Source organism: Bicyclus anynana, chromosome 22, assembly GCF_947172395.1.
Source record: "Bicyclus anynana chromosome 22, ilBicAnyn1.1, whole genome shotgun sequence".
In the NCBI taxonomy this organism is placed as follows: Eukaryota; Metazoa; Arthropoda; class Insecta; order Lepidoptera; family Nymphalidae; genus Bicyclus; species Bicyclus anynana.
Window position 1 is genome coordinate 3,817,680 of NC_069104.1, and position 26,312 is coordinate 3,843,991.

The 26,312-nt window shown below is 33.5% G+C and overlaps 1 protein-coding gene and 1 non-coding gene across 3 annotated transcripts in view; both read right to left on the bottom strand.

Moving 5' to 3' along the window:
* The window catches only part of LOC112046576 (protein trachealess), a 262,436-nt gene that overhangs the window by 114,314 nt on the left and 121,810 nt on the right, over nt 1–26,312 (bottom strand). For both annotated transcript variants that reach the window (XM_052888412.1, XM_052888411.1), the window contains exon 4: nt 20,516–20,536. In XM_052888412.1, the coding sequence (XP_052744372.1) occupies nt 20,516–20,536 (21 nt within the window). The remainder of the gene's footprint in view (nt 1–20,515; nt 20,537–26,312) is intronic.
* On the bottom strand, nt 5,979–6,117 carry LOC112046581 (U4 spliceosomal RNA). The gene has a single exon (XR_002886897.2). It is a non-coding gene; the product is annotated as a U4 spliceosomal RNA (small nuclear RNA).

Consider the following 26,312-nt stretch of genomic DNA (forward strand, 5'->3'; position numbering starts at 1 on the left):
ATTTCATTCTGATTTTCTGTGTATGTACTCGTATGCCTTAAAGTAAAGATAATAATTAAATAAAAAGAGATAATTAAAGTACCTAATTATATTGGTAAATAAACGCTATTTAAGTAAAATCTGTCAGTTAAAACACATAACATAATTCATACTATAAAAATACAATATAGTAATTTAAAAATTATAATAGTTGGTAGGTAGGTCCATAAAAAACTATCCGTTAACCTATAACTCACCCAGTTATTGTGTAGGGGACATAGACAAACTAACTCAAAGACAATGTAAAAACAGCTTATTGATATCAAAGATATCCTCCGATATCCTCATATTTTTGATGTTTTATTAACGCCCATAACGCCATGAGAACGGTAGCTTTGTGGTAATAATCTATTACTTTTTTTAAACTTTAACGGGAATAGACCTTAGAGTTATTACTAAGTACATTATGAATAAGCCAACTATTAATTTTACATGTGTAATTTACCCAATCGTACCCCAGTTAAAGACAGTGTGTTTGTACGCATAAACCAAGATTTTTTAACTTTCAACGGTTTGTGGTTTCAACGGAAAAAAAACTAAAATTAAAACCTTAATATGCATTTAATCTACTTGCCTAGTAGACGTACAAACCTACAATATACTTATACAGTACTTAAGAATGTATTATATGTATTTATGTAATCTTTAATTTTAATTATTTTTGTGTAGGTACGTGTCTAAACTGGGAATTAATTTTAGGGCAAATAACCGAAGTTGTCTAACTCAATTTATTCCATTTATCATCTTAGACTTTTTTGTAGTCATAAAATTAAAATCTTATTAACTGCTTACCAAATACTAAATAAGAGTTTATAAAAATTTGGTATTCTCTCAAATATTACATTTATCAGGTATAAATTACAAATAAGTTCAAATATTTGGAAATTTAACACTGTGATATTATCTAAAGCAATTTGCAGATAATATATGACTTAATCGAACCGTTCCTTTTTGAAAAGGCAAAGGTTTTATTGCCGCATACAAAAAAATATATAAATCATAGACAAACGGGTCTCCGTGGTTTATTGCCAATTTGTTATTGTTTTTTTCCTTTTTCGTGTTAGCCTTGCACTATTTTGACAAGTTGTGTGTAATATTAATTTATTGGCCTTTATGACTGGTTATCTAGGTTTATGATAAATGTTTTAATGTGAAATAAAAGATTTATTGTATGGTCTATATCATGAATTTCTCAGTACCGGCCTTTATTTTTTTTCTAGTCCAGAGACAAATTAGATATTACTTGAAGTCATAGACTATCGTAGATGCTTTATAATTAATCTGTGAACTAGAATGTATATTTAAGTCCCGCGTGATAGTAAGTGACACTATGTTTTAATATATTTATGATAAAGTAATGTATGTGCTCCTATTACAAGTAGGAATGTAGATAGGTACCATAATTCTATTCTAGACTGAAGAGGTAATACCTCTCGACAAACTGACAGATATTAAGCTATACCTCATTTACTTATTTAATAGGCGCAACACTGTCACTGTTAAGAGATTAGCTCAGGGTCTTAAGGTTATGAGTTCGATACTCGCCCAATGAACATGCTTGCTCCTAATTCTCACAAAAAAAAATGCGAATTAGGTATTGGTCATGTTTAAAAAAATAACCACCCAAGAATGTAACTCATAACATAAAGTCATTTTTCATCACTGAAACAAACCAAGAGTGACCTAGTCACATCTAGAATCTAGACTGGAAGATACGAATCCACCCTAGTAAAAGTAAAGAAAAAACATACGAGCCCGCGTTAGAAGTCGGAAAAGGTACACGAACAAAAAATTTTATTGCACCAACAAAATCTAGTGCTAATATAAATAAATTATATAAAACAAACAGCAGGATTAAGCTATAAAAATGCTACTGTTTTTTGACGCCAAGCCACCTTCCCGGAACATATAAAACCGTATAAAAGCTATTTGTTTTTATCGCATTAAAAGGAACAGGCTAATAAAGTAATAAAAATCCTAAAAAAAACCCGGCCCTGGGGTATAATTTCGCTATTAATATTCAATTTTACCCCAAAACTTTGCTCTTCAAAGAAAAATCTAAGATGACAATCTCTGGAGGAGTGAGTGTCATTTACGCAAGTTCCTGGTACAGAAGGGTTGGTGGTAATTTCACTTGTGTTTTTCAAATGTCGGTACACGATTCTTAACGCTCCGCACGTGTTCTATTTCGTTTTTTTTGTCTATGCTCTTGATTATGACGCGTGACCCAAAATAATTTTCTCCTTTTGAGTGCGTATGCAACATACTTTTAACTTCTTTTGATTTGTCTACTTTTTATACCCTAAGTAACTTTTGTCTACAATTTACTGATTTGCCTACTTTTTTTGTACACAACAAAACCTTTTTGTAAAAGATAAATCTGTTTTTCGAAATACTCATTTTTAATCTGATTTAACGAGTGTGAGTCGACTGGATGTTACTAACATAAGGATACTCACGGCATCACGCGATTTTGTGGTAGAATGGAGATATAGGACTGGCAACATTTTTTTTTAATATTTGCAATATCTTTTAAATATGACCAGTATTCCCATTCTCCTTCAACTAGTCGTGTTAGGAGTGAGTAGGTACGAAAAAAGTCGAGCGGTTGGGGATAGAACCAAAGATTACAGTGTATTTGGATAGAACCACGACCTTTCAGTGATAAGTTCAGCCCGAGTTAATAAGTAAGGTAGTTGGCTCATATCAAATTTAAACAATATTAATTTCACATAGTACATGGAATAAGGGTATATTAATAAATAAAAGTTAAGGATATATTAATAAATAAAAGTTAAGGATTTCTCATAAAACTTAAAGTCAAAATCAGGTATTTTTAAAATTTAAAACGTTAAAGAATCAGTCGTCCATTTTGTGACGTCACAGTGTTTCCTGAAGTACTAAACGTCAAACTAGTTGTTAACTAATATTTTTGTCAAACACTCCGTTTCTATTTGTTATTATGACGTCATGAAACAGTTAAAATATAGATATAGATATCATGGCCTACAGGCGTTTTGGCTCGTATTGTCAAAAACATATTTGAAACTAAAATTTTCACGTCTCAAAAAACATGTTTTTTTTCAATCTATTAGAACGATAATGAACTATTTAAGTAAAAAGTGTCAATTAGCCTATAGTGACGCTATTTCCATAAAGGTATCTAAGTAAACCTTGAAACTATCTACTAACTTATATTGTATACAGTCATCACTCCATATTTTATCTTACAACAAGGTAAGTCTGATTATGATCATCTTTATGTCGTTGCATGTAGGTTTTAGTGAATGGAGATGTGTAGAGATAGGCGTAAACTTTTTATTGAAGCACTTTGTCGAGATGAAAGAGGATGTAGGTGTGATATAATGTCTTGCTGTGTAGGACGTCAACGAGAGCGGTTTTGATGATTTCCCAAGCCTTTTGGTAAATAAAGTTATCTATTTAACGATCTTAAATAAATAGATAGGGTACATAGACGTTTTGTCAAACTAAAAATATGGTAGTTGGCTCCATCTAGTGTTAAGAGTTTAATTTTTAACCGACTTAAAAAAAAGGAATTCGACGCGTATGTTTTTTTAATGTTTATTACCTCATAGCTTCGTCATTTCTTAACCGATTTTGAAAATTGTTTAAAAAAGTTTACTTCCAGATTGGTCTCTTTTAATTTTCATGAAAAGAGATTTTTTTAATAACACACAGTTTATCGGAAACATATTGTAACACTATGTAAATAAAATATTGTTCCATTATTTTTTTTATTTATTATTTATATATTTATTTCTGTCAGGAACGTACCTTCTTAATAGATATAAGAATTTAGTTAAAGCAAATTTAAACAGTAAAGGAAAGTAAAGTTTTTATTCGCAAAGTATTTCATTTAATTATTATTAAGTTAGTATGGTTTGCAAGTGAATTTGAGATTTGTAATGAAATTCAAAAATCTTTTCATTTGAAAAATGCTCATTTTGAATTAGATTTTAAGTATGTAAAGTTACCAAAGTAAATTTTAAATTAATGACTCTAATATATTCAATTTTGATTTTAACTACTTACTAGCGGATCCTTGTGGTTTTATCCGCGTAGTTTCATCCCCATGGGAATGGATGAACCGGAATAAAATATCGCTTATGTTACTCTCTGATAACGCAGCTTTCTGTTGCTGAAAGAATTTTTAAAATCGGTACAGTAGTTTTTGAGTTTATTCGGTACATACAAATATATAAATGTTTCCTCTTTATAATATTAGTATAAATACTCCTAAAAGATGATTAAACGAACAAGAGATTTTAATAGCTTTTCGATTTTTTTCTTTCCTAAAATATCGTTTATCGAAGGGGCAAGCCTATACAAACACTGCCCACTTGCACGAAGAAAACCATTTTTCACAGCGAGACTTAATTTCTGGCCGCTCGTTTTTCATCTAACCCTAACGTTAGTTCCCTCGGCAAAGTGGTCTAAGTCGACTCTGACTATGTTTAAAATATAATAATCAATCTTAACTTTTTTTCATTCTTAAAATAAATACCCACATAATTTATAGATATTATTTCGTGTTTGAATATATTGTGTAAGAAAAAATATTTTAATTTTAAACATTTAAAATATTTTTTTTTGTATTAGTTTAGTAGGTAAGTATTATTAATGAATTTCTGGGTTCAAGAGTGCTAATATTATTAATAACCTCATACCGGAAAATGCAGCGTTGGTTGACCTCCACTTGGTTTAATATTGGTTTAAAAAACCACTTGGTTAAAAAAAAATTTTGACGTGGTATTTGACGTTATATTCTTCTAGGAGGCCTGTATCCAGTTCAGCAGGCTTATGAACTATTTTTGACGTAAAATAACGTTTGTGTTATTAAAATACCAAATAAAGATTCCATGTAAAAATGTCATTCGGTGTTTACTGGTGGAACGACCTACATTAGCTCCAACCTAAAATCAAAATAATGTACTACATATCTACTTGATAATAATACAAGTATAATCCTGCCCTTGTCTGCATTTTCTACGCAACATCGTACCAGAACGCTAAATCGCTTGGCTATACGTGTATGCCTCGTTTTTTAATAAAAGGGAGGTACTTAATGATGTAAATAAAAAAAATTAAAAAAATTAAAAACGCTAAAATTGTACTTATGTCACTTTTCCCTTGATAGTAAAGTTGAAAGGTCGCGTCTTGTCCGTGCCTCGAATCGCACAACACAAATTTGTTCGGCGACAAAATATCCCTTTAAATAAGTGTGTGTCGACCCAGGGGACAAAACAGACGGGGTTTTGTGACAAGTGATGTAGATTGTCCCTAAAAGTAAGAATATAAAGCTAGAGTAAATCAATTTAATAGATGAACTTTTCGACTGACGACATCGACAAAGCCTTAATGTACTAAAAACAGAGGAAGACCTAGAAATAGATGGGCAGACGACATTGAAAGAACGGCTGGAAAACAGTGAAGGAGAAATGTAAGGGAATGACAGATCTTGATCACGTGATCTGTCGATAGCATTTCATACATTTTTGTAGTTTTTGAAACGTTTGCGATGGTAGAAAGAGAATCGACATGCCATTTGGTTGCAGGGGCAGGTCATCTCAGGAGGAGGCCTTCACCCTCATATAGAGGGGTTCGCAGTAATATTTTAAAACTTTATTTAAATTAAATTAAAGTAACTTATGAATGTATGAAAAATTTTAAAAAGTTAATTTGTCGTTTCGTAACAATATTTTTATGTACAAATACAAATTTAACCTCATTCTAATAAATAATAATTCATAATTTACTATATGTATCATTTACTTAAACTTATGTGCAAACTGCGAAAAAAAAGCTTTTTTTATTTTTTTTTATTTTATTTAATTTATAACAGCTGAAGTCAAAAGTTCAAATTCAAAACTCTAAAAAGTCTAATCTAAACTAAAAAGTGAAATTTCATAGTTTCTTAGGCCTTTACGGCCGTTCAAAAATTGCCATAGCGGTCGGTATTTCACGACCACAAGGCGGGGTATTGGTAAAGTTTTCAACTAGCAATAATCGCACCTCGGATTAACCTCATTGGTTACGATATTGCCTCTGCGCAAAGTTGACTAAATTTTTTTTCAATGCACTACTTATACTTTTCAAGTAACCAAACCATAGCGCGTACTAATTCACTAGTAGCGCCATCTGTTAGCGTGAATACACAACGCAGTTTATAAACTTTAGTAGTAATAAATTATAGTAATGTCGCCTGAAATTGCATCAAGAACAATTTAATTTGAATTTTTAAAAAGAGAAACGATGCTAATTCTGTGACAGAAGCCCCTAACCATAGAAGTCTTAAGAACAAGAACAGAAATGTCATGTTCTAACTACTAAACACTATAGCGGCTGGTGGACGAACGTCTTGAATCTAGTGTCGGGAAAATAATAGACAGTGTCACTGTCTATTATTTTTATGTAAAGCTTAATTTTTGGTAATAAATAAATACCAGTATATATGGAGTAGGTATGGAAACACGGAGTTTGAATCTAAATATAGGTACATTTATTTTTTAACCGACTTCCAAAAAGGAGGAGGTTCTACGTTCGGCTGTATGTATGTTTTGTTTTTTTTTTTTTTCATGTATGTCCAGCGATAATTCCGTCATTTATGGACCGATTTTGAAAATTCTTGTTTTAATTAAAGCCGTTTCTGAAAAAACCACAGAAATTTTGTAATTTAAACGGCTTGAATTAAAAGTTTTTTAAGTTTTAGTTTAGGTTAATTTTAGAGTTAGAAGTCGGTTGAATTTTTTTTTATTAAAATTTTATACAACGGCGTACTCTAAATCTTCTCGAACGTAATATGCAAATGTATAAGTATTTGAAAGTTACAACACAATCGATTACAGGAATAACGCGTATCTTACTCGTAAATTTTCGAGGTTATTACAGGGCGAAAATTTCACGTCATTTCTATAGTATTTTTATTAAAATTTCTATGGTCAGAAGTGGCCGAATTTCTCTGAACTTCGAAATTTAAATTGTACCGCGATCACGCGCTCGGACCGTTAGTGCACATTTCAAAAATAGAACACGCCGGCCATACTGAACGCTCGGCCAGTAGCGGCACATGATCGGCTTATTAAACAGTCTATTTATTTTATCGCAGCCTATAAAGTATGCATACGGCATGCGGTGACCGCATACGCTCCTGTGAAAATGGCTATAAAACGGCGGTAAATAGAACCACTCGATATTGCGCTATGTCTGCCATAGACATGCAAATCCAACATTCCTAGACAGCTTCTTGAGTAATTATAATGTAAACGATTGTATTATCGCCGTATCAAACGCCATATTGAAATAGGTTTACTTGAAAATAAATGAAGTTTTGCATGATAATATAGGTACTGGTCATAACCAGTATTCCAGAACATATTCTGGAATTCCTTCCAAATTCGGTTTTTCCTAATTTTTGTTGTTTTGAGAACAAAGTGGATAGACATTCCACATAATGATTCATCTACAGTTTTCAGGTTAGGTTTTGGTCAAGGTTTTAAGAATACATAATATTATTTCGTTTAGGTTTATAAAAGTAATGCGTTACTATTTTTAATTTATATTTAGTGTAAGATAATAATACCTAGATGTAGTTTGTTAAAAAAAGTTACTAGCGCCACCTAGTGGGAAGAGATCAAAGTTTTTTTTTAATAAACTTGTTACTATCTACGGTGTCCCCAATAAGCATTATTGTGTGGGTTACACACTACACTACAGTACACTTACCTACCGTTAGAAGAATTGCTCGATTCAGCACTATTAATAAAAAAACACTAAATATTTTTGATTTAAAATTCAAAATCTTCATTGCAAAAAAAAATAACAAAATTTAACACAACATCGAAACATTCGAGTGTTAATTAAGTGGTAAAAACAAAAAAAAAACCGTCTAAAGGAGTCAAATCCCAGCGGCGGCATATTGCCAAATTTCCATACTTGTAATCTTCAGGCGGTAGACAAATTTACGGAGAAAATATGTTAATTTTATACGGAGAAAAACACGGAACTCTCCGCGGTCCCGCTGCTAAGTAACACGGATGTAGGGTAGCCATACGTACCCACAATCCCAGTCCTAACTGTAAAATAATGTGTGTGAGTGTTTGTTACACATAAACGCCTTAAGTACTGAATCGATTATAGTAAAAAATCTAAAATAGTAAGGTAAGGTTAGGGACTTCAGGTTTAATGGTTTAGGAAACAGGTAAGGAATATGAGGATATAAACGCTGGTGTAACCAAATATAATTATAAAATCTTACATTTACACGTCTTTAGAGGTACTGAAAGTGATTGGGATAATTATGTTTATATAATTAGACAATTCACTTATATCTATCTAACAGTCGGATTCATAATTTAATATAAATTACCTACTTTTCATTAAGTATTTGCATAATGATTTTATTTATTTGAATTAGTTTTTTTACACTACGTTGAAAGTTTTTAAGACTAACGTTTGGCTGCGAAGGTAAGCGAAGATATAACTTAGGGTGGAACGTGCTTCCTAAGAATTTTCTTACAAACGTCACAAACCTACGCACAATATCAAGCCAAGGTTCTGACGCGCATAATCCCATTTAACAGATAATTTTTGAATACCGTCATATATACTAACACTAGCTGACGCCGCGCAGTTTCACCTGCGTGGTTCCTGTTCCCGTAGGAATACAGGGATAATATATAGCCTATAGCCTTCCTCAATAAATGAGCTATCTAACACTAAAAGAATTTTTTAAATCGGACCAGTAGTCCCCGAGATTAGCGCGTTCAATCAAACAAATAAACAAAACAAACTCTTCAGCTTTATAATATTAGTATAGATTATAATATTAGTATAGATTATGAAAAGATAAAGTTTGTGGTATTGTAGGGGTAATCTTACGAGTAGGATGTACTGAATCGATTTTGAAAATTCTTTGACCAAATCAGAAAGACACGTTATTTGTGAGTGTCATAGACTATATTTTATCCTCGTATTCTCACGGGAACGGGAACTTCGTGGGTGAAATCGTCACGTCGGCTGGTTGAAAAAAGTTCGTGTAAAACCAAATGAAATTATGGCTACTCTACCCTGAGGTGTGAATTCGTCTTTGAAGACGCAAAGTTCCTACCGATGAATTTTTTAAAAGAGTTCTTTCTGCGGTTTCTTTTTTTTGTGTTTAATGTTTATTTATGTGCGGGGGCCAGATAGGGGTTAATATTAATGTGCGATTTGTTATTTGTTATTCATACAGTTGTAATGGGTTTGGGAATTTTTTTCTTGTAGAATATAACATCGTACATACAAATGGCTTGTCTTTGATTTAAATATGTTTTTCTTTATCAAAATCTGTAAGATTCGTACATAGGTAGACGGAGATGGGCTCTCTTTACCGGTTAGTTTTATTATTGTTTTACGCCTTATTTATCAGTAAATTTTTAGACATTTTTCAGTTAAGATCATCATAATTTTGAGTAGGTAACTTTTCAGATATTTTTATGAATTATTTTATAAAAGACCAAAACAATATTTCAAAACTTTCGTATAGGTACCTGCTGCAGGTATATTGGACACGGTAAAGGGTTAACTATGATCAATACTTAACTCCAATTCATAAGTTGTATTAGTAAAGTGTTTTTCAGATAGCATGGGTATGGTGAAAGTTAGTTTCACAATAAGAACGTTAGTTATGGCAACTCACCGTACTCATGCTATCTGGAAACACTAATCGGTACCACCATAGTCCCAATAGGCAGGATTCGGACTCAAGAAGAGGTCTTGAATCCGGTTATTAATTCGATTTTATAAAAAAAAAATTACCTCTTTCCATATCTACTTTTACTTACTGTTTAAAAAATATAGGATGTATTTTATTATTTCTCATGAAAAATAATAAAAATATTCATAGTTCTGCGTCACACAAATCTGTGTCCATCTCCTACAATGACGCGGTATCAAAACATCTGACATGACAAACGACTGACGTATCCTGCGACCATCGCAGCTTGACCCCCCTCGCCACGGGTACTCCGAACAAAGAGCTGACAATAACGAAGGGTGGCCATTTTAGAAAGGGTCCAAGTATACTGGCGGTTTTTCTTCCCGCCTTAAAACAGGGGACGATGACAAAACGTTCCATGTCGCCGTTAATAATCGGATTTTTACGTGTAATAATAACATTACTTCTTGAAAAACAAAAGTCTCAATTTGATTTTTTGGAACGAAGTTATGTATTGCGGCTTATTTTTTTTTATTCTTTACAAGTCAGCCCTTGACTACAATCTCACTAATGGTAAGTGATGATGCAATCTAAGATAGAAGCGGGCTAACTTGTTAGGAGGAGGACGAAAATCCACACCCCTTTCGGTTTCTAAAAGACATCATACCAGAACGCTAAACCGCTTGGCGGTACGTCTTTGACGGTAGGGTGGTAACTAGCCACGGCCGAAGCCTCCCACCAGCCCAAAACTATTTACTTACTTTGGAGTAAACTGACGTTTTAAATTTCATGTACCAACTTATCAGCCGATAGACACTGGACATAGGCCTATTTTATGGACTAAGAACATCGGTCTCGAGCCGCCAACATCCAGCGGCTCCCTGCAACCCGCTTGATGTCCTCGGTCCACCTAGTGGGGGGTCGACCAACACTGCGCTTGGCACCCCAAAATCCATCGACTCGTCGAACTATGTGGCCGACCTATGGCCACTGTAGCTTTGCGCTATGAGCTATGTCAGTGACTTTATTTCATCCAAGTTTTGGATGAAACTAAAACTTGTAAATTATGAAATATATATTTAATTATTACCTACCTAAATAGGTATATGTTGTAATAATTGTCTGAGATCTTCGAATCGTGCAGTGATTACTAAAATGACAAAATATGATTATCAAACCATACACCCTAGTTTCTGAAGTGCTGATTAATTAAACGCTTGCTCAAACATAACATCAATGAGAACAACGAACGACAAATTACAATTTCAGTCCATTATTTAGAAATGATTGGCCTCCTAGTTAAATTCAATATTTCATATCTATATCTATACTAATATATTAAGCTGAAATTAAGGTGAAACCGCGCGACGTCAGCCAGTTAAAAGATAAATTAAGGAGGCGTATGATACCACGTGCATAGAATATTTATAGTTAGTTATTGAAAAAAGGATCAAGTTTATAGTTAGTTTTTACATTACAGATCTGATGTAAAAACTAACTATAAATGCAGCATTTATATTGAAAAAGGATCAAGATTAGCAGCAATCTACACCAGAAAATCTACACACAACAAAATGCACAAATGCACAAACTCGGAAAAGGCCTGTATTGAAGAAGCAAAATATTTACAACGGTTTGTTTTATTCAATTACTAGCTGACTGCACGCAGTTACACCCGCCTGGTTCCCGTTTCCGTAGAAATACAGCGATAAATTAGCTAATAACATTGAAAGAATTTTTCAAATTGGACCAGTAGTTCCTGAGATTAGCGCGTTCAAACAGACAAACAAACTCTTCAGCTTTATAATATTAGTATAAATAACAATTTATTGTCAAATATTACATTGTTATTGTCAACCATAGAATCAAAGTAAATCAATGATTAACTAATTCTATCAAAGATTTTAGTTTCACAAACTGGGCATACCTTAGTGATAAAGTTATGTGAGAGTACTTAAACATTCTAAGTTGAGTGTACGATATATGACGACATTGAAAGACATTTATTATAACTTATTCAGGTCAGGAATCGAATTGACTACCGCTTCCTGTCTGTCCAACTGTTGGGCAACAATTTTAATGTCTTTCATACGGATGTTATTCGAAATTGTTTTCTATCACTTATGAAATTAGGTAGAAATTAAACTGTTTATAGCAATAAAGTGATATAGGACTTAATATCTAAACCTTATTAGAAGACCTCCTAAACATAGTGGTAAACCCTTATGGTTCCTTAAGGTTCGGTTTGGCCTTAAGGTTCGGTTTCTTAATGTCAAACTTTCTTAATGTCGTAATAACCTGCTAACCTGCTTCAGAGCACTATGGTGGGTTTAAGCTCCATATTCTTTCTATAACGTCAGCCACTCACGATCAAGTATGAAGTTTTTTCTGTTATACAGTTTACTGGCAAAACCTTGCGGTCTCACTCGCGTAGCTCCCATTCCCGTGAGAAAACGGGGTATAAAATATAGCCTATGTTACTAATTGGTAATGTAGCTTTCTATTGGTGAAAGAATTTTCGAAATGGGTCCAGTAGTATTTTACCACTAGAAAGCCACGAGCCAATTTAGAAATTATCAAAATCATATAACCCCGTGCTGGAAATCGAACCCAGGACTTCTTTGTCGAGAACCACAGCACAGCCAACTGTAGCAGGTCGACAAAAATTCTTAAAAAAAAAGTATTCTGACTCAATCAACGGTGGAGTCAACAAAAATGTTTTAGTATTTACAAAACGCAAAGTCGTAAGTCGGAATGAGCAAGCGACAGTATTGTTTAAATTCAACGCCGCTCTCAAAACACCGTTTACCTTGTAATCGTTTTTGGGGTTCCGTATGCTTTCCTTGAAAACTACTTTGAAACCATTAGATTCTGCTTCTCCTTGAAACCATTACATTCGTCTAAATCTATTAAATAAGTATGTCTATATCAGTGGTAGGGAAGGAAAAAGGTAGGGAACTAAAAAAAAAGTCAATCTAAGAAAACTAGCAGACACCGCGACTCCGTTCGTTTAAAATTCGGTCATATAAATCCCGCGGAAATCATGGCTTTTGAAATGTAAAGTAGCATAATTATTAATCTAAAATCTAAAATCAAATTAGTCAAGTCATTTTAGCGTGTAGGAGTAACAAACATACATACACACTTATGCATTTACACACATACTTTATGTAATACTAGGGGACGCCCGCGACTTCGTCCTCGTGAAATTCAGTTTTTCACATCTCCGCGGTAGCCATGTATTTTTCCGGGATGAAGCCTATGTGTTAATCCAGAGTAAAATCTATCTCCATTCAAAATTTCAGGCAAATCGCTTTCGAAGCCGCAGCGCAAAGGAGAACAAACATACACACAAACTTTCGCTTCTATAATATTAGTGTGGTAACCCCACTAATGCTACATTATAAAAGTAATTTCCATATTTAGCTCATGATCTTTTTATACTTCTATTAATTATGTATTAATCTTTGATTATATTGCTACAGAACCAAAGCGATGATTTAATATTCACTTTTGTCGCATTTTCTTACAATTTTTGTCCGGGGGAGGGTTAAGATGATCGTGTCTTATGATCTCCGTATTGTCTATGGCACTCAAACGGTTTTTATTATCTGAGGGGACATTTTAGACCGAGCGCTTAGGGTTGTAGGGTTGTACGGAAGTTTGGGATGTGATTTGTTTACTTGATTAGCTTCTGGGTTATTTTCAAATTTTTTTCATTTGTTTGTAACCCAAATAGGTAATTATTTAATTAGAAATGAAGTATTTTTTAATTAAACTCAAATTCAAATTCATTTCAATTCAAACTCAAATTCAAATTCATTATTAATTTCAAGTAGGTACAAAAATCTTTACCATTTCAAACGGGTCAGTATTAGCTTACTAAAAGGGCATCAAGTCAATAAAAAATGTTTGACAGCCTCCGTGGCGCAGATTCTAATAAACTAATATAATAATTGATTGAAAAGGCGTTATAAGTTTGATGTATGAAAATCAACGCAAACAAAGTCGCATGCGCTCGCTAGTCTTACTTTATATTGTCCAATTACCTTAATATCCACAATAAAAAATAATCGAAGTAATCCTTTTCTTTGCCAAGTTATAAGGGCCCATGCACATACTCCCTGGAGTGCACCTGCCGATTTATAGCATCGCTCCAGACCGCTTCAATAGTCGCGGATTGACGATTCTGTTACAGTCGAGTTTAATGGTGCTGCAAATTTAAAGTGCTTATACGTTTTTATATTCCTAATAGGGTAATAAAATTACGTGGATATGTTTGTATGAAATTGCATAATTTGTCAAGTTACATGTATGTAAATTTCTATGCAACTATTTTGTTCGTAGGAGCTTTTCTGTTAATATTGAAACATTTTTCATTTGGCAATTCTTTACCTTTAGTAAAATTTATTTGTTTTAAATTTTTAATATTTCCATATAAGAGCATAATATTAATAACCATGCACTACGTACTTCATTTAAAAATATTACCTACCTGAGGAATTAATATTTATAAGTACGCTAGGCAGTATTTTAAATATTGCCCGCTCGTTTGTTTGAGGTTAGTTTTAAGCCTCAAGTATATTTTATTTCACCTGTAACATTACGTTTGAAATTGAAAAATTAAGATGTTAATGTGAAATTACTACTATGTAATAAAAATAAGAGGATTTAAACTAAAAACTAACAACGGAATAAAAATGAAACCTGTGCAATGTAAAAAAATATAAAAGCGAAAGTTTGTATGGATGTATGTATGTTTGGATGTTTGTTAAGTACTCTTTAACGCCGCTACTACTTACTGAAGCTATTTGGCGGATTTTAGAATGAACATAGATTACTTTTTATCCCGGAAAATCCATGGTTACCGAGGGATTTGTGAAAAACTAAAATCCACGCGGACGAAGTCGCGGGCATCGGCTAGTAATTTAATAATTTAGTGCAGTCTCTCGAAAGTTATGTGTGTACCTACATACACCGTAATATACTCACGGCGATTCAATATATAGACATAAAAATCATCATTGTTTCTAAATATCGTGTAGCAATAAAAAGGCAATTATTTAAAGCCATCTTGAAAAAGACCGAGTATTGACGTAATTTAAAAAACGTTCTCAATTCAAAAATTTTCATCCCACCAATAAAACGTTTAACATTTTTAAGAAGCTGTCACTTCGTAAACTGTAACAAATGGCCTCAAGAGCTTCCCTCCGTGCGGAAAACGGAATAAATAAGCGGAAAAAATAGCAGTTAATAACTCGCGATTTGTTACGGGTATAAGAACATCGTTTAACTAAGTGTATAAGGAGCTTTATTATCCATACATAAATTCCTTGGTAATGGCACTTTCATCCGATTTTTTCTTAATAGGTGATGTTGTAAAGTTCTTTGTGAGTTAACATAGTGATAGTGATTTATCCGTGCTTTATACGTGATAGCACAGTGAATATGACCTCTGCCTTTGATTCGGAGGGCGTAGGTTCAAATCCGGTCCGGGGCATGCACATATAAATATCACATACCTTTATACCTAAGAATTGTCTCAATTCTCTACGTGTGTTGAGTTGAGTTGAGTTACTGTTGAGCACGAGTCTCCTCTCAGAGTGACAGGAGTTAGGCATTAGTCCAATGGCCAAATCCGGATTGGCAAACTTCACACACGTAGAAAATTAAGAAAATTCTCAGATATGCAGGTTTTCTCACGATATTTTCCTTTACCGTTTGAGACACGTGATATTTAATTTCTCAAAATGCACATATCTACTGAAAAGTTGGAGGTGCATGCCTGTGACCGGATTCGTACCTACGCCCTACAAATCGAAGGCAGTGGTCAAATCCACTGGGCTATCACGGATAAAGTACGGAGAAAAGGAGATTTAAACCCACGTCTTACCAGACACGGGCATAAGTTAGTTATTTCTGCATATCGTCTCCAAAGAGAAAAGAAATCTTTTGTAGGTTTGGGTGTACTCTTCTGTAACAAGATCCCCAAGACTGTGATGGACCTGCCAATGCATAGCTTTGAGCAATGTGTTAAAAAACATTTACCTACTTAGTCGAGGTTACTACACCATTGATGAGTTCCTTAATACCCACTGGGCTATCACTGTTCTTAGGCTCGAAAAACATTACCCTCCTTCTGATATAATCGGTTAAAAAGGTATAGGTATCTTGCACCTGTAGACACCTATTTGACACAGCAAAACTTGTCTATAAGTTATAGTAATTCGTGGAACTAACATCTATCAAGTATCAGGTATCGCATCAGGTATTCTCAGCGAGGCTCGTATTAGCATATAGATTGCTGCTGAGCGTAGACGAGCGCGGGTTCTACCCAGTGCCTTCTCCTACTTCTGAAGGAAGGGGGGTTGGAAAGGCTTCTAAGTAAGATAGGCAAATATACTTAGGTACTTAATGTATGATTTATTCAAAGACAATACAGTTAGCCCTTGACTGTAATCTCACCATGCAGTTAAGTGACGAATCAGTTATATGAAAACAATAGTCAATATTCATTTATTTAAATTAGGCTCAGTTTACAAGCACTTAATTAACAAGGTATTAATATTATAAAATAATGATGATAATAATTAGTCGAAAATTTTAAATGAAATTTACGAGGGTTCCAAACGCGCCTTGGTCCGACAAGAACAACAAAGTCAGCTAGGTTTTTTCTTTTTTTTTTTACTTTTTTTTACGGGCTTACTTAGAAGAGGTACAAGTTTATTCGTGTATATCGCGTCTCAACTCCAAATCACAAGGGAGACTCGAATCTATACCTACTGACGGAATCATCATCATCATCATCATCATTATCAACCCATACCTCACTGCTGAGCTCGAGTCTCCTCTCAGAATGAGAGGGCTTAGGCCAATAGTCCACCACGCTGGCCCAATGCGGATTGGCAAACATCACACACACAGAGAAAATTATCTGGTATGCAGGTTTTCCTCACGATGTTTTTCCTTCACCGTTTGAGACGTGATATTTAATTTATTAATACGAACGTAATTGAAAAGTTGGAGGCGCATGCCCCGAACCGGATTCGAACCCACACCCTCCGGAATTGGAGGCAGAGGTCATATCCACTGGGCTATCACGTCCTCTATGAATCTTGGAAGTCGGTTAAAAAATACTTTCCACTACCTTGTCTTGTGCTTTCACACTGAGTAGTTCCCGTTCTCGACGAAATACGGGGATATAAAATATAGCTATTCTCACAAATAATAATTAGGTATCTATTGGTAAAATAATTTTCAAAATCAGTTCAGTACATATAGAGAAGAAGAAGAAGAAGAAGAAGAAATACTTTATTGCACACAAAAATACAATTATATAAAAAACATTAACAATAATAATTTAAACATAGCATGCAAAGGCGGCTTTATTACTATAAGTAATCTCTACCAGGCAACCCCTGACGAGAGAAGTTGCGAAGAAAGAAAGAGCGGGAAGGTGCAATACATTATAATTATATATATAAATAATAAAATATATATAGGTACATATATAATATATATTATTAAATTTAGATATATATATACTACACTAAATAAATATATAATATCTTTATAATATTAAAATAAAAATAGACTGATGTTCTTGATAAGTAGGACTTTATCGAACTTACAAAATCATTGTAGAACAACCATTAATCAAGCGTACCGGGGCGATACACAGTGTATTACACTTATCAAGTGTAACCCCTGTCTGTCTGTCGAGCGTTAACCCTGTCGATATCTCGCTCGGGGTGCACTGAATAAATTGGGATCACAAATCAGTGGCAATCTTGGGGAAGATTCATTATTTTGGTTCGTAATATAACAAACAGCAAGTCCGTGTAATATCTATACTAATATTATAAAGCTAAAGAATTTGTTTGTTTGTAGCGCCCTAATCTCAGGAACTACTGGTCAGATTTGATAAATTCTTTCAGTGTTAGTTAGCCCATTTATCGAGGAACGCTATAGCATATATATTATCCCCGTATTCCTACGGGAACGGAAACCACGCAGGTAAAAACGCGCGGCGTCAGCTAGTCCTAAATAAAATTATAAACGCGTATGTTTTCTTTGATTGTTACACTTTCACGTCTAAATATAACAGCTTTAAACTTTTTTTCTTTTCTTCAACTTACAAAGAAGTTAAATATAACAAATTTTAGCAATGAAAAGCTACATTAGTAGCAAGTAACATAGTATCCATTTGGTACCGCGGAGCGACCGCTAGAATGAGGTAGCACACCTACTAAAATTTGACTAAAATAGACCTAAAAAAAAAACATGCGTCGAATTGAGACTCTATTCCTTTTTTGAATTCGTTTAAAAAGACATAGGAATTGCACCTGTGTACTAAAATTTTCGCTCAAAATATGTACCTAGGTAGGTATCTCAATACCACAATAGTTTTAAGGATTTTTTTTTGTAAAAATAACTGCACACCTATAGCACAGTAGATATATTACAAGCAGTATAATAACTCGGCCATATTTTTGAAATAAATACCTACAGCCGCGCGCTCCGTAAACATGTGATAGGGGTGCCTGTCTCCAGCATTTTAATTACATTTGCCAACTTTGTGTTTCCATTTAGTTATGTGATTGTAAATATACTTTTTTTTAAATAAACAAATAAAATACTTTGTAAATTGTAGTAAAATAGGAAGTGATCAATAAAATGCGTGTTGTTTTTTGATTGGTAGATTTAAATAAGGCTGATACTAATCAATGATCTTGAAGGACCTTCATATATTTATTTTGGTGATGCCATCTATCTATTACCACCACACTAGGTGACCAAATAATAAAAAATCGGTCAAGTGGGTGTCGGGCCACGCGCAGTGTAGGGTTCCGTAGATTATGTTTGCACTTTAACCCTTATGTAATGTACAAACATACCGATAACGATACCCCCACACTATAGAATAGACGATAAAAAATTGACCCTGACTTGGCATGTAGGGAAGGAACTACAAAAAACAAATTGAGATTGACCGGGTTCGCTAGTAGTTTAATAAAAAAATCTGGATAGGTATATTGATATCAGCTGGCTCTTTACTTTTTTTATTCAAATACATTAAAGTATGAGCAACACAATAATGTTGTTAAATTCAAACAACTTCTTTACGTAACTTCTTTATTACCTTAAAATACAGGTATACAAAACATACATGTCATAAGATTTAAATCTATGTATTACATAATAATCAAAGAAAACAACCTAAATGAAGAAGTTAATAAATAATTATTTAATAATATTATATTAATTATAAATTAATATATTTACACAATTTTATCATTTAAGCATTTATTTATATATATATATTTATTAAATTATGCCTTTAGAATACAAAATATTAATCAAACTTTATAAAAATAATAACTTTTTTCCTAGTCGTCATAATTAAAAAATCCAATACACTGCGTTCGTCACCGCGGCACAGTCGCAACGGTCTTCACCCCACGATCACCCCACGTACGAGTTGCGTAGGTATAGCTCGCGTTTCGACCTTTAGTATGAAGTCCAACTACTGCTTGTAATATATCTACTGTGCCTATAGGTACCATAACAATAATTGGTCGAGTACTTGGGTAGTTAAGATGTTACGATAAAACGAAATAAAATTGCTTTTAAATGTTAAATTAGAAGTATTACCTACCTACTTACGTAATATTTTGAAGGGAGAGCCGTAGAAACAGAATTCGTTCCAAGAAGAACCCTCTACTTATTCCATACTAGCGGACGCTCGCGACTTCGTCCGCGTGGAATTTAGTTTTTCACAAATCTCTCGGGAACCATGGATTTTTCCGGGATAAAATATATCTCAATACCCAGCTAATTCGGTTCAGTAGTCGAGGCGTGAAAGAGTAACAAACATTCATATCATCAAAATCATGAGTTTTCGCAAATTTCGGGTAACCATGATTTATTTCGGTAAAAAGTAGCCAATGTGTCAATCCAGAGTAAAATCTATTTCCATTCCAAATTTCAGGCAAATCGTTTTAGTAGTAGCGGCGTTAAAGAGTAACAAACATCCAAACATACATCGATACAAACTTTCGCGTTTATAATAGGTATAAGTAGGAAGTAGACATACAAGTTTAAACTTGGACTTTTAAAAACTTAAGTTTGTAAGTCATAAAACGGTCAATTAGCACTCAGCTATAACAATAAAGTCTTAACCCCCAGAGCTTACTGAGCACTTTTAATTCCTTGTGCGACGCCCATTCGCCACGGAAGGGTTAAGGCTTAACGGACCTTGAAATAAATTCTTTGGTCCGCAATAAAAGAAATTAGGTATCGCCTTAAGGAAACTAACTGTTTGCAATTAAAGAATGTATTTTTATTAGGGAAAAATTCGGCTTAAAATAAAAAACCTAAGGCTGAAATCATAGATTTAGGGTTAGTTCCTTTTCTTACCCACTCTTAGTTTTGCATTTCGCTTCGTTGGCAGGTTAAAAAACGGGAAAATTTAGTAATTACATAAAAATGTGTGGCTGATAAGTTTAAGTAGGTACTTACCTGCCTATAATTTATGTTTATAACAGCAGAATGGTGAGTAAAAACTTTTAGGCATACCTACCTAATAGTTTTTCATAAAGTACCTCTTCCAAATATACGAAAGATTATTAAGTAACTGCATTACTTAACAAAAAATTATTGGGTTGTTTATAATAGAACACAATATACCTAACAATGTACAAAATTAATAAAATAATGATAGGAAATAGTCAATTATTATTTATGTTAATAAATAGTTACCAGTTCTCTGGGGCATAGTATCTGAAACAAATTAATTTTACTATTAATATACGTAACAATTAAAATCAATGTTAGTAGAAAATAATAAATAAAACAAGAATAAAATAAAATAAAGATAATATAAAACATTAAGTACAAATATTAATTAAATAATAATTAATGACTGAAATTGTGATTTACATTTAATATACATTTAATATTACGTTAAAATTACCCAAGTCAATTAATTACGTTGTTGATAAACTTTATCTACAACGTAATTTGACTTGGGCGCCACCTATTGTAGTGTAGTCGAACTAAACCGTACAAACAGTTTCAAACGAGCTTCACACCACTAGGTGGCGCTAGTGAAAGCTTATCTTATAGAACTTTTTAAACTTACATGAAATATATGACTGATATTATTTTTACTGCGGGTATTTTTTTATTTTTCGTAATATGCAATCGTAAACCTTAGAATATACAAGATAGACATTTCTACTGACTAGCTTGTGAACAACTTGGATGAATTCTAAATTTAATTTAGAATTCATACAAGATATTTTGATAAAAAAAATACTTTTTACTTGATTAATTAATTAGTTAATTTTTATACTAAATACTTTTGGGCTTATTATAGCTTATTGTTTTCCTACAGTCATGAAGATTGAAGGAAAAAATCGACAAGTCAAGTTATCGATTGGATCTGTAACCCCCATACATTTTGTTACTTTTCAAAGCGTTAGCATTTGTAGGAAGAGAATAAACGTGCCACGTGGTTAAGGCCCCTGATATCTTCAGGGACCGTACAAAATGCTTTGTCCCTTCTTATCTCAAACGCACGGCTAGAGTTTGGAATACTCTTCCAAAGTCTGCATTTCCTGACTTTTAGAACTTGGATATACAACAAGAGTGAATAGGCACGTTCTAGGCAAGCGTGTCCCATCTTAGACTGTGTCTACTTACATAAAAAAGACAGCTGATTTATAGGGACCAGATTTTCAACCATCCATGTAAAAATAATAATGACCGTTACCTATCTTAAAAACATCATCATTATCAACCCATATTCGGCTCACTGTTGAGCACGAGTTTCCTCTCAGACTGAGAGGGGTTAGGCTAACCTAACCTATTTGAGTCCACCACGCTGGCCCAATTAACAGACTTCACACAACTACATGTATGCATGTTTTCTTCACCATTAGACACGTGATATTTAATTTCTTAAAATACACACAACTAAAAAGTTGGAGGAGCGTGCCCCGGACCGGATTCGAAGCTACGCCCTCCGGATCCGGTCATATCCAATCCACTGAGCTATCACGACTCTCTTAAAAACATACGAACATTAAAATAGCGTAAATTTATCCACGCATGCACCAGTGTATATAGCTACCTATCTACGTAAATTAACTCATATAGGTAGGTACCTACCTACCTACCAATCCCACGATCTCGCTTCATTTCGTGACCTCTCGATAGATTTGTTTGAGAGAAAGTTAAACGTACAATACTCATATGAAATGATATGGGAATTGTATGGTTTTGATTGTCTAATTTAAGTTATAATTCAGTGGTCTTAGAGAATTGTTAAGTCGCAGGTTTTAGCTGGAGTTGAAAATAGTAGATTTTTATACAAGGGGCTAAAAAGACCCATTTTATGAGGTATTTTTAGGACACGAACCGTAAGGCGAGGACCGCTAAATAGACACCGAGTTTAGCCCCGTGTGTTACACTATACTTTTCACTAAGATTACGAGAAAGTGAAATAATTCAGTATTCAATGTTTAATTTTAATTAAAAATAAAAGGTACAAAATTGTAGCATTTAGCATGAGATCTCCGTTGATTAAAATTTTCGTAAGTAAGTAGGTATTTTTGTAAATGCGTCTCGTTTTTTTGGCAACAAATTGAAATTTTTTAAATTTCTTTTCCTTTTTGTTCCATCTCCAAATTAGGGTCACCATTCTCACTAGATAAAAAAATAACAATGAATATTGCGAAATATGTACCTAAGTTACGTTCAAAAATTCACAATCAATTTCTTTAAAAAATCAAGTATGGATTATTCACGCCATTAACCAATTGTTTTTTCAAATTTTATATTTTCCCTTATTCTTTCGCATGAGTAACAGGCAAAGGTATTACACCGTACAGCCATGTCTTTAAATCTCGTTCATTAAATTCGTAAGTCAATAAAAAACAAATAAAAAAAATTAACGCATTACCTACACAGACAAGAACGCTGCATTATTATAATTTGTTCTACTAAAACCTCAGTTATCATAAAAGTATAAAAAATAAAAGAAAAATCAATATTCATATTATGAAAATTAAAATTACACAAGCCACTAATGCTTACTTACATTAAAATCTCATCAGATTCCAAAATTAAATTCCCCGCACCATTTTCCAATCACAACAAACGAACAACACCCCCATCAAAGTGACATTATGAAATAATAAAGCCCGCACCATAATCTTATTACATTATAACTTGGAATAACTTACAGAATATGTTTTCCCAATCAGAATTCAACGATCCCCAATTTTTCATCAATGGAAAATACCTTTGAGAATTTCCATAGCCAGCAGCGCCATCTAGTAGCGACTAGCAGAACTAAATTTCACATACAAATCATTAGGCAAATTCTTTAGGACTGTTTCACTAAGACATAAAGCTTACTTTTGAATGACAGATATCAAATTAGACGCATTTCTAAGTTTGTAAGAATTTTAAGTGTAAGATTAGGAATCCGTAAGGTAGCGGAAGGCAAAAACAGTATGAATAATAATCCGATTTGCATAATATGGTGGCTTGTAACAAGGATACATACTTTGATAAGGGCGTCAGGGATGGTTGATTTATTGGGTCGGGATCGATGGGTTGTAAGGAATTTTCTTTACAGGCGTGGTGAATATAGAATACTAGCACCTGCATACTTCCCATTCCCGTAAGAATACAGGGATGAAATAAAGCTTGTGTTACTCGCCAATAATGTAGCTTTCAATTGAAGAAAGAATTTTTAAAATCGGTCTAGTAATTTCACGAACCTGAAGAGACAAACACACATTCAAATCTTTTCTCTTTATAAAATTATTAGATATAGATAGTAACTTTAAATAATAGAAAAACCTGCTTCATTACTGCACCACTTGAGTTTGTTAACTTATGTGGCATAGGTCGTAGGTTCGAATTCTGGGGCGTTTTACAAAATTTTAAACTATTTTCCTATAAATAAATTAATTTTCCTCTTCATATGGAAAAATGTGTACCGATATGAAGCTTAGACCCACCACATTGCTTAATTGCGGTTTGGTGAAAACACGTAGACTTGATTCTATAGAAAGATATATAGCAGACGCCCCGCGATTCATCTGGCGAGTCCTGTGTGAATACAGGGATAAAAATGCTATGTTGTTCGCTGATAATATAGCTTTTCATTGGTGAAACAATTTTTGAGATTTGTTTATTGGTTTAGTTAGGCGTAAAAGCGTAACAAACTTACATTTCTATTTACAATATTAGGATTTACAGAACAGATAGATAAACAATCCAAAAAATATATCTATATTAGCATACAAATGGGCATCGATGGTGGAATCGCGTAAATAAATAATTGTAATTCTTATAGAACAACCCCAACCCCACTAAACTACACGTGGTGCAAACTAGTGCTGTATAGACGGATCAAACAATCTTGAACATTATTTATTTTGCATCAACGTAACATATAACAAACAAGCAAGACTCACCATTGAGTGACTCCTAAAATGTAATTTATTTACCTACTTATTTACACTAATATTCATATATAGAGAAAACATTTTTTGTTTGTGTGCAGCGAATAGGATCCGAAATTAAAGATCTATATTAAAAATTCTCTCATCAATAAAAAGTTACATTATCAGTTAGTAGCTTAGTATATACTTTATATAGCGTTGGTAACTTGGTACTTAAGTACGCCCTATAACGTCATAATGGAAAATGAGCAACTCGGCTATATTTATTTAGTCTTGTTAGGTATACTTTATTCCCGTATTCCTACGAGATCGGAAACTGTGTGTAGGCACAGTAAAGATATCTGATATACAAGCAGTATAGTAACTCGGCCGTATTTTTGAAATAAATACCTACAGCCGCGCGGTACGTAAACATGTGATAGGGCTGCCCGCACAGTAGATATAATAAGTGTGGTGTAGGTATGTTTTTTAATCCTTTACGCTGCAACTGCAGAATCTAAACCCACAGGCTAGTTTTAATGTTGGTATAATATATTGGTTTCCTAGATTAGTGAAAAACTGAATTTCATGCAAATGAAGTCTATAAAAAATAATTTAATGCGACTTAGGTATCAGTGATTTATGTAGCTTGTCATAAAGTACAATTGCATCTGTGACATGTATCTATTGCCTAAAAAAAATTAATGCATTGAACTTATTTCATAATGAAATATTTTATGTAAACTTGTAAAGGAAGCTAAATTGGTAATTTTCTAGAAAGCGTTTACCATTGTAAAAATAGAAAATTGAATTGTTTTGCAAGTATCAAAAGGTTTAAAGCGCTGTACAGCAACTAAAGATGGAATCGTATCTGACCGTAATGACCACACTTTACATAATTCGATGCTGACCCAACGTTCCGGCTGACCGTCTCTCTTTACTCTTGTGCACTGTACATAGAGCTTACAGATGAAGCCGACTGTACTCAATGGCACTTCATAGATGCAAAAATGCATTGCATTTTTTTTATTTTTTATTATTCACAAGTTAGCCCTTGATTACAATCTCACCTGATGGTATGTGATGATGCAATCTAAGATGGAAGCGGACTAACTTGGTAGGAGGAGGATGAAAATCCTAAATCGCTAAATCGCTTGGCGGTACGACTTTGTCGGTTGAGTGGTAACTAGACACGGCCGAAGCTTTCCACCAGCCAGACCAGGACCAATTAAGAAAACCTTAATCATCCTAGCCGGGAATCGAAAACAGGACCTCCGTCTTGTAAATGCCTGGATCAGGCAAAAAGATTGAGTTTTCTTTCGCCCAAGAAATTCTCTGAGCGAATGACGTGCTCTGTAATAAAAACAAGCATATAGTAGAAATTCTTCATTTTGGAAGTAGATTAAACATAAGTTAATGATTGTGACATTAAAGATAACAAAGCCGCGTGCAAAAAGTAGTGCAGTATAAAACATTTTCACAACCCGGTCAAAAGACTTTCTTCCGCGAATAATTTCAAAAGCATCTGCGCTTGCAAAGTAAATGAGCACTTTTTACATTTCCATGATTTACTTTCGCGTTTTAATTAATTAATTATTCATCAACGTTTTAGCATTCAATGAATATTAGCGGGCTAATATTATGTGTGTGTCTGTTTTTGTCGCGTACCTCTGAAAACCAAGTGGTTAATTAAAATCAATGTGGCCACCTCTCTTGCTGATCTAAAAGATACATGCGATTAGCATTTTGTTAAACAAACTTTAATATTGAACGTTTATCACCTTGTGGGAATTATTCTTTAGTTTTTTTTTAAATTGAGAAAGAATACAATAAGGAACTTAAGCTAACTTATCCTAATAACTATACAAATCATGCCCACGTGGAATGGTGGTAAGAAAACTGGGTTCTTCTGCTTCATTCTTTAGTTGGTTATGGATATTCTATTTATGGAAGAGTTGGCTTTGGCTTTTATCACAAACTGATATGATGATGACAGTTTTTTGAATTAAATACAAATAATCATCATCATCATCTATTTTAGAATTTAAACTATCGTGAGTGTTATTCATATTAATTGATTATGAAACACGGCTAAA